A 13,406-nucleotide genomic window follows, 5' to 3' on the forward strand; every position below is an offset into this window, starting at 1 on the left:
GCTCATCAAAACTTGTTAAGTGGCCCTCCTGCTGAAATAATTGCCTGCTTCTGAAGTAGGATGTATGCCCTCAAAGGACATTTGGATCGAACTGACCACTTTATGGTTGGGCAGGTTGATTTCTAGGCATATTGCAATGGTTTGGTCATAATGATTCTCAAGTGTTGGCTTCTTAATGATTTTTTAAAAATGTGTATTGTGCCTGTCTAGAACTTTGGAACACATTTGAAAGTGGAATTAGAAATTCCAACATTAACAGATTTCTGAATATTATTGGGGGGATTCCACGTAATGCAAAAGCCATGGTGCTGCACTATCTTTACCTTTTCTTTCCATTCCTGTAAAAGGAAGCTTACAGACCATGCTAAATAAGATAATCAAGAGCAAGAGATGCCTTCTTGCACAAGTGCTTTGCAAGTACTTGACATGGGTATCTGGGGAGATTAACATCATATAAACTAATAATGGAAACAGTATTTTCTTGCTAAATACTAGGGCTGTGCAAAATTTTGCCAGCTGTTTCAACTCGTTTTGAGCTCGAAACAGCAAAATCGAAACAAAACAGAGAGCTTCAAAACAGCCTTGAAATGAAACGAGGCAAGTCAAAATGTTTTGAAATTTTCAAAATGTTTCAAGTTTCAAAGCTCAAGTTGAGCTTGCTTGCAGGGAAACAGAAACTAAAGCAAGGAGTGCTCTCATTATTGACTCTGTAGCTGGCCAGTGACTGTCATCCTTTCCTGAGGGCCCTTCCAATCCCAGTACTCTGGGGGAAGGATGGAAAAGCTGCAAAGAAGGCAGCATTGTTTGAACTGCCCTGCTTTCTGCCTTGGTGTCAGATGAGTGAGGGCGCACCTTAACACACACACAGTGTTACCCACCCACGTCATGAGTTTTACTTGTCAGCAGCTAGAGGTGCAGGGCCCCAGACTCCCCCTGCACTGATCTCCTTGACAGCTGGCAGACTTTGTGGCCCTAGCAGGGCCTAGCAGGCTTCTAGTTTTCACGGCCCTGTGCCCCAAGACACAGTCCCACAAGCATCCATGTCATGAGTTTGTCAGCAGCCAGGTGCAGGGCCCCATAACCCAGAAGCCCCTACACCCATCTCCTTGAAAGCTGGCAGGCTTTGTGGCCTCAGCAGAGACTAGCAAGCCTGCAGCTTTCACCCTGCTGCGCCTTAACACACACGGTGTCACCTGTGTCACGAGTTTTGCTTGTCCTCAGCTTGAGGTGCAGTTTCCCCCAAACTCCTGCACCTATCTCCTTGAAACTTGGCAGGCTTCATTGCCTTGGCAGGGCCTAGCACACCTGCAGTTTTGATCCCACTATGGCTTACCACATACACTTGACATGAGTTTTGTTTTCAACACTTTGAGGTGCAGTGTCCCTGAAGCCCCTGCACCTGTCTCTTTGAAACTTGGCAGGCTTTGTGCCCTCAGAAGGGGCTACCATTCCTGCAAGTTTCATCCAAATCAGGCCAGAAATGACAAAGTTATAGGCTGTTTCGAGCTTCCCCATTATAGCCTATGGGCGAAACTGTTTCGACAAAATGAAACAGAACAGTAGTTTCAAAACGAAATGCCGTTCAGTCGAAATGGAATGGTGCCGTTTCACACAGCCCTACTAAATACTACTTGCCAAGGGTGCAAAACACTCAGCTGTAAGCATAGACCCTCCAGATTCCGTCTATCTAGTGCAAGAGTTCCAGAAACTGGAAATGAAACAGCAGAAGCTATTTGATGCAGCCAGAAAGCTGAAAAGGTGCCATGGGTTCTTCATTGATAAGTGGTCAGGCCCTCGGTTTGCATTATAATTTATGTTAACTTATTTTTTTGGCTGACAAGATAAATCAAGTTAATACATTATCTAAACCCGTTCACCTTTTTCTTTCATATACTTAAAGTTGGTTCAAAAGCAAAACATGCTAGCACTGCTTATGCAAAACTGATTCATTTTGCTATTTGATGTTGATGGGACATTTTTAGCCTGTATGAAAACTGACCTTATTTTAACTGATTATGTAAACTTTGCGGAGGATAAAGCAGTCTGAAAACTGATCTAAATTTGGGCATTAAATGTTCATTTTGGCTTCCCTTTAGTTCCAGTTTACTTAATGCCACCATTTGGTTGTGTTATTACACAGCCTTATAAAAATACAGGAATTCACAGCAGTTGGAATAATTTTAGTACAAAACATTACTGGTCTGCATGGAGGGGGGTAAAGAAGTGTATAGTGAACTGGGCCATGTAATGGAAAAGATTCAGGAACACTCCAGGTGTTTCCAATTCTTTTCTCCTAGCAGTTAATGTAGACATACTAAAAAAACAATGGGTTTTAAGTTTAGACTTAATATATACAGTGGTCAAGGTGCAGGTACTTAGGGATTCCTTGCAGTTTGTCTGGGAAGTTACTAAGTCAGATCACGGAGAAAACAGATTTTCAGTTTTGAGTGCGTCCTGCTAATTTCAAGTACCGGCTAAAGCATAAGTGCACAGGACACAAACCTTGAAGGGCTTTACAGATAAATGCAGTCACCTTCATTTGCCTTGGGAAATAAAATGGCAGACATTTCAGCTGTGCTTCAAGGTCTGCAGGTTTATTTGTACTTGCATGCAATCAACTTTATGGAAGGATCCTGGGAACATAGCTTTTACTGGGGATATTGTAGTTCCTGTGGTGTCAGACTTCCTACCTGATAACAACTGTAATCACTTTTACAAACTTACATTTTTATCTTAAATATTTTGTTTCGATTTTTACTATTGCTACAATTTCCCAAGTCTATTTTTTTCTTCACCTTTTCACCTCATCTCAGTATAGATAATTTAGAATAATGAAGTATTTTAAAGTTGCGTTGAAGGTGGTGGTTGAAAAGAAAGCTTTGGAAAGTATTGTTCTTTGTATTTTAATATTTCTTCACCTTGTATTCAGCAGTGTTATAATCTGTTCCCATACTAGGTGACTACCACTGAAACTGTAGTTGATGAATGCAAGGGCCTTACATTAAACTCTTATTTTATGTTTTTAGTCTGAAGGAAAAAGCCATACAAGTTCTGGAGATGCAATTTATGAAGTTGTAAGTCTACAGCGGGAGTCTGACAGAGATGAAGAATCAGTCAGTTCAGTGGGTGGAGGGGGTCCATTATCACCACAGGAGGATGAAGTAGAAGAAGGTAAGAGTCAAATAAGCATGTAAACTTCTCATGTCTACCACTATTCTCATAGTATTTCTGCCTTTTTTATTCCCACATAGGACTCTTCATACTTGTGCCTCCAAGGGATGTTCCTACAACACCAAACCGTAAAATACACCCATCATTCTGCACTACCAGCTGTAGTGTGGTAATGTCACTTTTACCATTGTCCTCTCTAAGCAAGGTTTTTCCCCACATGCACCAGCAAAAAAGATGAGTCCACACAGCCCTGTACATCAAAAACGAATCAATACCTACTTACCTGCTAGACTAACAAATAGCAAACCTCTGCTAGAGGGTTTTTTTCCAATTAGAGACTTTTCCCCCTTCCCCCCCCCCCCAACACTACTTTTGCAGTAAAGTGATACTGGGAAGCTCTTCCAATAGCAGTAATGATATTAACTAAAGCCCCTTGGTTCATTTCTGTATAAGTTTAAAAAATATTTTTCTTCATTCTGGCAATGTATCCTGAATGTATTTAAACAAATATAGTGAGAGGCGTTTCAGTAGCTTGTTTGATAAAACAGGCTTGGATATTACTGTTACCCTATTTGCTATTGAAAATGACAAGGGATTATTACAGAATTTAATAATGGATTTTTATTAAAAAATAAATTGATATTGTCCTCCTGATAATATTGTAAAACACCTTTATTTAGAAATAGGATAAATAAAACAAGAGAAATGGGCATATAGGAAGAAATAAAGTGAGTTTAATTTAATGCTAATTTCCATATTTTAAACGCAGAATACTTGCTAGGGAAAAGATGTCTTTAAAATGTCACTATGATGTGTTACTGTTCTCATGGAAACAGTATTTAGAGTGGTTTTCTAGAAGTTATCCATCCTGGTTGATGTGCAGGTTAAATGAGTCACTGCCAGTTGTTCTAATTACATTTCTTCCATTCTTATGTTTCTTTTGCAGAGTACTAATTATTAGAATGGAAGAGACAAGGAAACACAATCTTAGTTCCGTTTTATCTTTATATGAAAGACCTTGGACTACAGATTTTTTTAAACTATTGAGCTCTGTGTCAAACATAGCTACCTGGTCTCTCAGATTTTTTTTTTTTCTTTTTTTCCCACCTGTTCCTGACTAGGGCATATAGGACAGTCCTTTCAGGATGGATTATCTTGTAGGCCAAAAAATTAGTTGATCCATCAGCATTAGGTATTTGGTGTTTTTGTCTATTCTTTTGTAATGCATTGTGTTGTATTCCCTATACAGCCTTATAGAATAGCTCATTTTTCTCATCAAGCATCTTGTGATGCCAGAAGTCTTTGAAGTATTTGTATAATGCCATAAAATATGCTGTGGGTACAGTACTTTAACTTGCACCTTTTGCCTATTTTCCATGTCTTTTTTGCAACAATCTAAACTTCAGCTAACTGAAAGAGCAAGCTTTCCTTTGTTCATTATAATCCAGGTGTCTCATCTCATGATTGAGGGGGGGAAAATGACACCAGTAAGAAATAAATTTATTGAATTCTTTCAGTCCACATGACAGTTTTTCCCAGTAGGACTTTTGTGGTGTTTTACTGGTAGACCATGCATGAATTTCCTTCTGTCATGAATTTAAAATCATTTGCATTTTAATGTGAGGAGCATTTTACAGCTGTAGTAAAAGTAAAAATATGTAGAAAAAATTGAGATGATGCGGTTTTTGGGGTTTTTTTTTACTAAATCCTGCTTTTTAGTAGTTTCTGCTTGACCACCATGGATCCTGGTTTTCTCTGTTAACCTCCCCCACCCCCCAAATTCTCTATATAATATACACAGAGGGTAGTTGAACATAGTTTTGTTGATATATTTACAATTTTAAAGCAATTTAGAAGCCTACCAGTACCTCAGTCATTACAATACCTATCTATGTATTTTGGCTTTTTGAGGATGTGTGGGCCCAGCTGCGGCTGTTCTCCTGCTACTTTGTGGTGCCCAGCAAATGTGATATGCTGGTGCTGGGCCCATGCTGTTGCCTCTCACTCTTGACCCACAGCCCCCTATTCCTCTCCCCCCCCAGGCCTGCTGGTACCCCTCACTCCCAACCTGGAGCAGAGCCAAGCGGAATGCAGCCAGTTGGGGGAGGGGGGCAGTCAGGGGAGGGGGAGGATGCAGGCTGATTGCTGTGGGGATCTGGGCTTCCAATCTTACTGTCCTCCCACCAGGGGCCTCTATAGCCCAGTGGGTGGGATCCAGCATGGGAGGGCAGAGTGGGGCCAGGAGGCTCGGTGCAGCCACTTCTGGAAGCCCTGCACCACCACGGCAAGGCGTTCCCTGTCCACTTGGAAGCAGTGACAGGGCACAATTCTGTGCTGCTGTTGCTGGATGGGCAAGGTGTGCCTTGCCATAATGGCTTGGCTGGCATGGGGCTTCCAGCGGTGGTGGCACTGGTGGTGGCATTGTGCCCAGCAATGCTCCCCTGACATGTTTTGGGGAGCCAGCCTCCTTACTGGCCTCATGGCCGCCCATTCGTGCCATGGTCATATATTCTTGTTCTGGCTCCAGGCACTGCCTGAGCTGGGCAATGCCCTCAGCTTGTTGGGGATAGTCCTACCTTGAGGGGGGAGTTGGGCTAGATGACCTCCTGGGGTCATTTCCAACCCTAATTTTCTGTGATTCAGCACCAACTGCCACCTGCTTTCCTTCACCATGGCTGCCACAATTTCAATTTGCACCCCTTGCCCCCAACCTGTGTCACTTATGCTCTCCCCCAAACCCCACTCCTTGACTTACCCACAGGAGCTACTGTCCACCGCTGCCTGGGGTTGTATTCCCAGACATGTGCTTGTGTGTGCGTACGCACATGCATGTCGCATCCCTTGAGTCTCACTCTCCTCAGCCCCCTGCAGGCTGGAACTCTGCCAGCCTGTAAGGGGATACTCGTGCTTTCCTACATTTTTCTCCTTTAAAGGAGAAAATCTGCATTTTTCCACAGCAAACTGAAAACCTGGATCACTGTTGATCACACTCATTTTATTTTTCATTTTTAAGTTGAGTACCTTAATTGAAAGAGAGAAAGCTCTGCAAAATTGTGAAGTGCCCATTTTAGGGATTTTTTTGATCATCACATTTTCATTGCATTTTATTATTAGCACTGCAGTTGATATTTCTGTCAACTCAGTCATCAAAACTTGCAGCTAGAGCTGGCAAAGAAATATTCTCCTGCTTATGGGATCATGATAGTCTCTTATTTAATTAATATTAAGCAAATGTCAAAGCAGAAAGTGTGAGGTTCAATACTTGCTTTAATTCAGACTATAATTTAACCAAAAGAGATCCAGATACATGACAATTAAACTGTTCTGTGCTCAAAAGAGGTCTTGAGTAGAATGAATTAAGAGATGTGCTCATTTTCCATGAGTAGTTGGGGGTGAATTATTAATGTGTAACTTTTGAATATAGAAATTTCTGACAAGGGACATGACATGATTGGTTCAAGGACATTCCATTGTATAATTATTTTTTTAGTAGCCAATTGCCTGTCATGAATGACGGATTTAAAATAACAAGGGAGAGTTTACATGGCCACGCCCCCCTGCCCCTGGCTCAACCTTCAGGGCCGGCCATATAAACAGTCCCTGTGTCAGCGTCGCCACCCCCCCCAGCCCACCTCCTCCCCTGAGCAGCAGGGCTTTCCCCCCCCCACACCTCCCTGCCTCTTCTCCCCTCTCTTTCCCTGCTGGGTGCATGCGCACCTGCCTATACCCCTATCCCTGTCTGCCTCTGCTTCCTCCTCGCCCAGGCCCATGCAGCCAATTGCCGCCTGTCCTCTCAGAGGTGCACGCTCAGTTGACCAAAAGCGTTAAGGACAGAAAGACACAGACAGACTAAGCCCTTTGTTATATTAGTATTTTGATGAAAGTATGTACATCTGGGTAAAGGGGACTGGATGAGGAGGAATGTACAGGTGGTTGGGATATGGGATGTATGATATGACAAGCATGTGGTTGTGTAATGGCAGTAGCTGGGAAAAGCCATTGTAGTGTTAAGTAAGGAGCAGCAGGAGGTAACTGTTAGTTCCTTTGTATATACAGGAGCTAGAGGAATCTCCTTAATAGGATCAGCAGAAGTGGTCATGATGGGAATAGGATCCTATACTAAACATGTAGTAGGGAGTTGTATGAAGCATGTGAAATATGAGGACTTGGAGTCAATCCAGAAGGGGGAACATGAAGTGGTAAGGGTCATAGAAGCTGACCCCAGTCCGGGGCAGTGTGAAATGAACAGAGGCAATTGATAGCTAGTGATGAAAAGGCAATTCCCTTATGAATCCAAACTTAAACCTTAAATACCTCCCTTGCTGCTTCCTCTTGAACTTGTGCAGGTTTTAGAACAAAGCAAATCTACTCTTTGGAAAGCTTGCAGTGGAGCAAGCTGTCTTCAGATCCAGGAGATACAGCAGGGGCTTTGTTCTGCTTAATGTTCACTTCTTATGTTAGATGTTACAGAAAAATGAAGAATAAGTAGAAAGGATTTTATATATTATTTCTTGGCCTAATGTTGACTGTTACAGTGATAGTGGCTATACTGCTTTCCTTCTACTGAAGGTTCTATAGCTTTTAAGAATGTTGGTCATAGATTGGGGCATTGTTTATTCCTTGGCGTAAAAGTTTCTGCCTAAACATCCAAGCTACCTGTGCAAGGGTTGTGGGAAGGGAAAAGACTAAAATTAACAAATTGGAAGACCGCTTGTGAGGAGATACGCATGAGATTTTGAGATTGGGGCCATGAGAAGTTTGTTTTACCTGTTACCTTGTTTTGATTTCAAATTACCATTTGAAGATGATCTTGGAAAACTTGGTCCTTTTGTTCAAATTAATCCATCAACTTGGTGCTTTTTGTCATGAAATTGAGGATCATCACAGCAGCTAGGTGTAAAGTTAAAAGAAAAAATAACTTGTTATTTCTACCTCCTATAGTCATTAGAATAATTGCAATTTGGACTGATGCTCTCAAGATACAGATCTATATGACTCCACACTTGTAGTTCTCAGATGCCGGCCTGACCCATATATATCATGCTTATCATGCAAAGTAAAGTCATTATATTCAGAAAATATTCAAAAAGTAGGAAATTGATTGTAAGTTATCGTGCCTTTTTTTTGACAGACAGCTGCCAAAATGCAAAGTCAAATTTAATTAGTGTATTGCAATTATAAGGCAATTTTAATGGAGAATAATTCCTTAGGAATAATTCCTAAGGAATTTTAATGGAGAGTAATTCCTTAGTTTTGTAAATAAGATCTTAAAAGAATGTTCTTCAAAAAGTTGTTTCTTCTTTTAATGAATTGCTCATAGTTTTAGTCAGATTATACTGTTTACCAAGCTTCTGTCTCCAGAAGAGGACAGGTCAGTTTCTTATGGAACACTTTTTTGCATGATTTCGTAGTATGCACTACTGATGGGGAAAAAGGAAGCACAGATGTAGCCTTCCACTATCTGGTACCAGATTTCTTAATGACAGTTAAACCTGCACCTTTGTTAAGACACTAGAGATCAACTGGAGTCTTGCAGTGTCAATGGCATGAGTCTCTTTCAAGTGTGGCAGAGAAGTGAGGAACAAGAGATATGCAGAACCATGTTGGAATGTATTTGATTCTTCTAAGACAGTGAAGTAGATTTATTCTAACAAATTGTGGGGGCAGCAGCCCAAAGGTCCAGAATTTAAGGAAAAGAGGAATGTGAAGCAGAGGAATTCTCCTTTGTCCCTGGTGTCTGGCAAGATTAATTTTCTCTTTGGGATCAAGAATAGAGGAATTGTGTATGAGGAGAATGAGTGAGTGGAGTAGAGGTTGGAGTTAACTGTGGAGACTGGAAACTGAAGGTGAGGATTTCAGAGTGGATGAGGGGCTTCAGAGCCCTAAAGAGATGGAAGAAGCTAGTGTGGTGGTTGGCCCATGAAGAAAAGGTGGCTGGAGTAGTGGAGGGGTGAACACATTGTTTAAAGATCTATAATACTTATGATCAGATCATATGTATTGAAAAAGTGGACCCAAAAAGGTATGGTGTTGGAGGCTTTTCTCAAGAACTAAAAGTAAAACGAAGGTACAGTTAGAAGAGGATTTTGATTGATGGTTGATTTATTGTCCTTGTGAATTTACCTGTTTTATATAACCTTTATACCAGTATATACCCAGATAAGTTCATAAGGACAATTTTTTAGGACAACATTAGCCTTTGTTTTTGATCGATCTTTGTTGCAGCCCCACAGGATTTGATTTTTTTTTTAATGCTATCATTTCTAAAGAATGCAAATAGATAGCATGTCTGTTAAAATAAATAAATAAAATGGACTCCCCTATCTCATTTGTGGAGGTTGTACATTCTGTTCCCCAGCATTAAACCTTTTTGTAACATTGCAAGTTAACCTTTCAGTCATTAAAAATACATTTAATCAACTCCTGCAGCAACATTATTGTGCTGTTCAATAGTTTCTTAATCCTTTAACTGGTGAAAAATTGAGTACAATATATTACATTTTTCTTGCCCAGAATGATATAACATTCATTCTGTAGTTTAATTTGTCATTTTTTAAATTATTAACAATTCAAGTGTGGACTCTCAGCTAAAAAAATTAAATATTTTTACTTTGGCTTTTTTCTGTGTAAAATATATCCATGGGCTATTAACCTATCTAGAATCATAATAAAATTACATGATTTTAGTATCAAATAGGAAATTGGAAAGTACTATGGCTGTCTTCTGAGTTTCTTTGTAAGGAAAATTGCTAGGCAGTGAAAAATAGCAGCTCAGGTTCTAGCAGCATGGCATCTTTTTATTTTTTTCACTCAACCTCCTTGGCCCAGTCGGGCTCTTCTGTAGGACTTTGTGATCTGTAGGATGGGAAAGACGTAGCATTACATTCCTTCATTCCATCTCCACAGAAAAAGAGAGTGCAAGATGTGGCCAACTAGGTTTACCCTATAGGGATTCTCCCTTTGATAGCCTCCATCACCAGATGGTTCTATATGAAATTTTTGTGGGCACAGTGTGTCTCTGTAAATCAGGCGTGGACAGTTATTTGGGCAGGAGGGCTACTTAAGTTTTGGTGAGCTGTTGGGGGCCTCATGCACACATGCACATGCGTGCTTCCTGCCCTCACTCTATGGCTCCCAGAAGCCCTGATAGTGGGGTGGAATGGGTCAGCATGGAGGCCTATGGCCAGGCTCTATCCCCTTTGGGCAGCAAGTGGACAAGCTTTGTTCAGGCTCCAGTGGCTGCTGGCTGGAAGCAGGCCCAGCTGCCTGCTCAGAATGGCACAGCAGCTGGAGCTGGAGCTGCCAAGGCCCAAGTGCAGCTCAGCCAGGGTCTGCTATGTGGTGCTGGGCGGGTGTAGCTACTTCCACCCACATCCCCTGTAGTGCCTGGGAGATGCAGTCCTGCCCTGTAGGTCGTAGACATCACTTACCAACAGAGGCTGGGGACTGAGCACAGCTCACCCAGGGCCTGCAGGACCAGATTGCATCTTCTAGGTGCCACGGGGGACGCTGGGCGGAAGCAGCCCTGCCCGCCAAGCACTGCATAGCAGGCTACTGGTGAGCTATGCTTAGTAGGGCTGTGCAAAGCTTTGGTAGTCAAGTTGATTAAATTTGGGGGAGATCTGGCCTGATTTGGTGGCCGAATCTCTGAGTCCAAATCGAATCAGGAGACCCATTAAAAGGTCTGAACAGATGCAGAGAGATTTGGTGCCAATTTGGAGAGATTTGGCCATAAACTATATAGGCAGCAATCCTTAACGATGCTGGACACAGCTGTCTCCAACTGGTAAGTCTGTTGCGGTGGGCAGAGAGGGGAGGGAAGGGGCATAGGGGGGCAGATCAACACCCCCACAGCGAGGGAGGGATTGGGGCTGGGACAAACTGCCCAGCTGGGGTGGGGAGGCGTGGGACTTTGGGAGGGGTCTTTCTCCACTGCGTGCCACTGCATGCCACTGGTCCAGGAGCTGCTCTTCTGATGGCTCCTCTGGCAGCTCTTTCTGCTGGTCTGGGAGGGCATGGGAGCAGGCATGTGCCTCCGGATCTGCGCGGGGTGCGCTGGGCCAGGATGTGCTCTGGGAGGCTAGTCCCGGCCACCTGCCACCAGGCTGCGCTGTGGGGTGGGCAGAGCCAGGGTTGTGCTGCAGGCGGCTAGCCCCAGCCGCAGCCCTGGCTCTGCCCATCCCACAAAGTGCAGCCTGGCAGTGAGGGCTTGCCACCCGGAGCATGGCCCTGGCTCAGTCTGCCCTGAGCACAGTGGAGTGGGAGCTATAGAGGGGGCTGCAGCCACCCTGTAATTCCCCATATACCCTGCTGCTGGCCCTGCCCTGATCTGGATGCATGGGCCCGCCCACATGCCCTGCTGCTGCTTGCCCAGCTGGGGCGGGGCTGGGCAAAGCAAAGCCGTGGCTTCTCCAGCTTCCATGGGGAGGCTGAAGTAGCTTCCGCTGCTGCTTGTCTCTTGTCCAAGGCAGTGCAGTGGCACCATCCCGTGCCAGATGGGCAAATGGCAGGCGGGCATAATCCCTACTCCCAGCGCCTTCCGCTGCACATCTGGAGCACCGCCCAGCCTGCCCCGCACAAATCTGGGGGCACAAGCCCGCTTCAATGCTCTCCCAAGGAGCCACCAGAAGAGCAGCTCCTGTACTGGCGGTGTGCAGCGATGCGCAGTGGCGGGAGTCCCCCTCCCCAAGTCCTACACACTGCCCTAGCTGGGCATCTTGTCCCAGCCCCAATCTCTTTCCTGCTGTGCCCCTTCCCCCCCCCCCTTCTGCCCATCACAACAGACTTACAGCTGGAAGCAGCCGTGTCCAGCATCATTGAGGACTGTTGCCCGTATAGTCTATGGCTGAATCTCTGAAGCAGAGTCAGCCATATGAAATTGGTACAGTGATTTGAATTGCCGAATCGAATCACTGTCTCTCTGAATTGACCGAATCCAAATCTGAAACAGATACATGTTGTATGGTGCAGTGCTGGATGGAAAGGTAGGACTGCTTCTCTACTGCAGTGCCTGGGTGATGGAGTCTGGCTCTGCAGGCCCTGGGTAGGCCAAACTCCATCTCCCAGGCTGCCACGTGGTGCCAGGTGGGTGGGGCTGCTTCTGCTCAGCATCTCCTGTGGCACAAGTAGAGAGGCCAGAGCTGCTACCTGCCTGCAGAGGTAGGGGCCCATGTGGCTTGCCCAGGGCTTGCGTCATGGTGTGCTGCCTCCCCATGGGCTGGATAAAATCAGTTGGTAGGTAGGATCCAGCTTGAGGACTGTATTTTGTCCACCCCTTCCTTAAATGAACCTGCCCATTGGTGCATCTCCTGAGCTTCATGAGCATCTTGTGGGAATATATAGTCTGTGAGCACTAATTCTGTAGTTACTCACCTTAGGGAAAGTCTTACTTCTAATGAACGGTGAGAAGTAATTCTCTAACTGTTGAATTTGTTACTGTAGTCCTTTTGTTTGAATAGGCAACAATTGGATACTAAGGGCTTGAGAGAATTCTCTTTATGAATTTCTATTCTGTTTTGAGATGTAATTTTTTTAATCTAGTGCCTGCATGTGCATCTGTGTGTACTGTTAAGTGGCATACACTTGCACATTGCATGTGTGCAGAGGTTTAAGTTTAAATTGCCAAACTTATCCACTAGTAATGCAAGTTGAGAAGAAATGGAATATTCAAATATATACAGGTATTGCCACCTATATTTAAAAAAAATAATTTGAATATCTGCTGCTTTGGTTTCAGCTTAGTTCAGCTTTCTGGAGTGCTTAAAAAGGTGGTTTAGAAAGTTTTATTTATCTGCTAATTTAATCAAAGGCTACCATACAGCCACTTCAGTTTATGCAGTGTAAAATTATTTGACATTTTTATCTTTTAAATAATAGATGACAGTAAATTGCTAGTTGCAACTTGTGCAGAATGCAGAAAGAAGCCCTCCTGTGAGATTGAACAGCTGCAATATTATGGCTGTGCTGTATTCTTTACTTTGGCTGCCTATAAAAATGGTATAACTGCTTCTGACTGAAGTGGTTTGAATGTGTTCTGAGACATGGTTCCCCCTTTTAAATATATCTGTCATATAGTACAGGTTATTAGATGAAGAAATGTTTAGTACACTGCTTTAATATTTAGTTGTAGTGATGAATAAGCATTCTAACATTATAAAAGCCTAAGTCTGTTTGTCTGTCTGTCTGTAACACTTTATCTGCACTCTGATTGGCTGTCTCGGCATTCAGTCAGAGTG

General features: G+C 43.4%; 1 protein-coding gene across 2 annotated transcripts in view; it reads left to right on the forward strand.

The window, feature by feature from the left end:
- The window catches only part of RABGAP1L (RAB GTPase activating protein 1 like), a 480,584-nt gene that overhangs the window by 84,881 nt on the left and 382,297 nt on the right, over positions 1–13,406 (forward strand). For both annotated transcript variants that reach the window (XM_090046904.1, XM_090046905.1), the window contains exon 11: positions 3,027–3,171. In XM_090046904.1, the coding sequence (XP_089903030.1) occupies positions 3,027–3,171 (145 nt within the window). The remainder of the gene's footprint in view (positions 1–3,026; positions 3,172–13,406) is intronic.

Source organism: Crocodylus siamensis, chromosome 5 (assembly GCF_052110815.1).
Source record: "Crocodylus siamensis isolate JL-2025a chromosome 5, ASM5211081v1, whole genome shotgun sequence".
NCBI lineage: Eukaryota > Metazoa > Chordata > Crocodylia > Crocodylidae > Crocodylus > Crocodylus siamensis.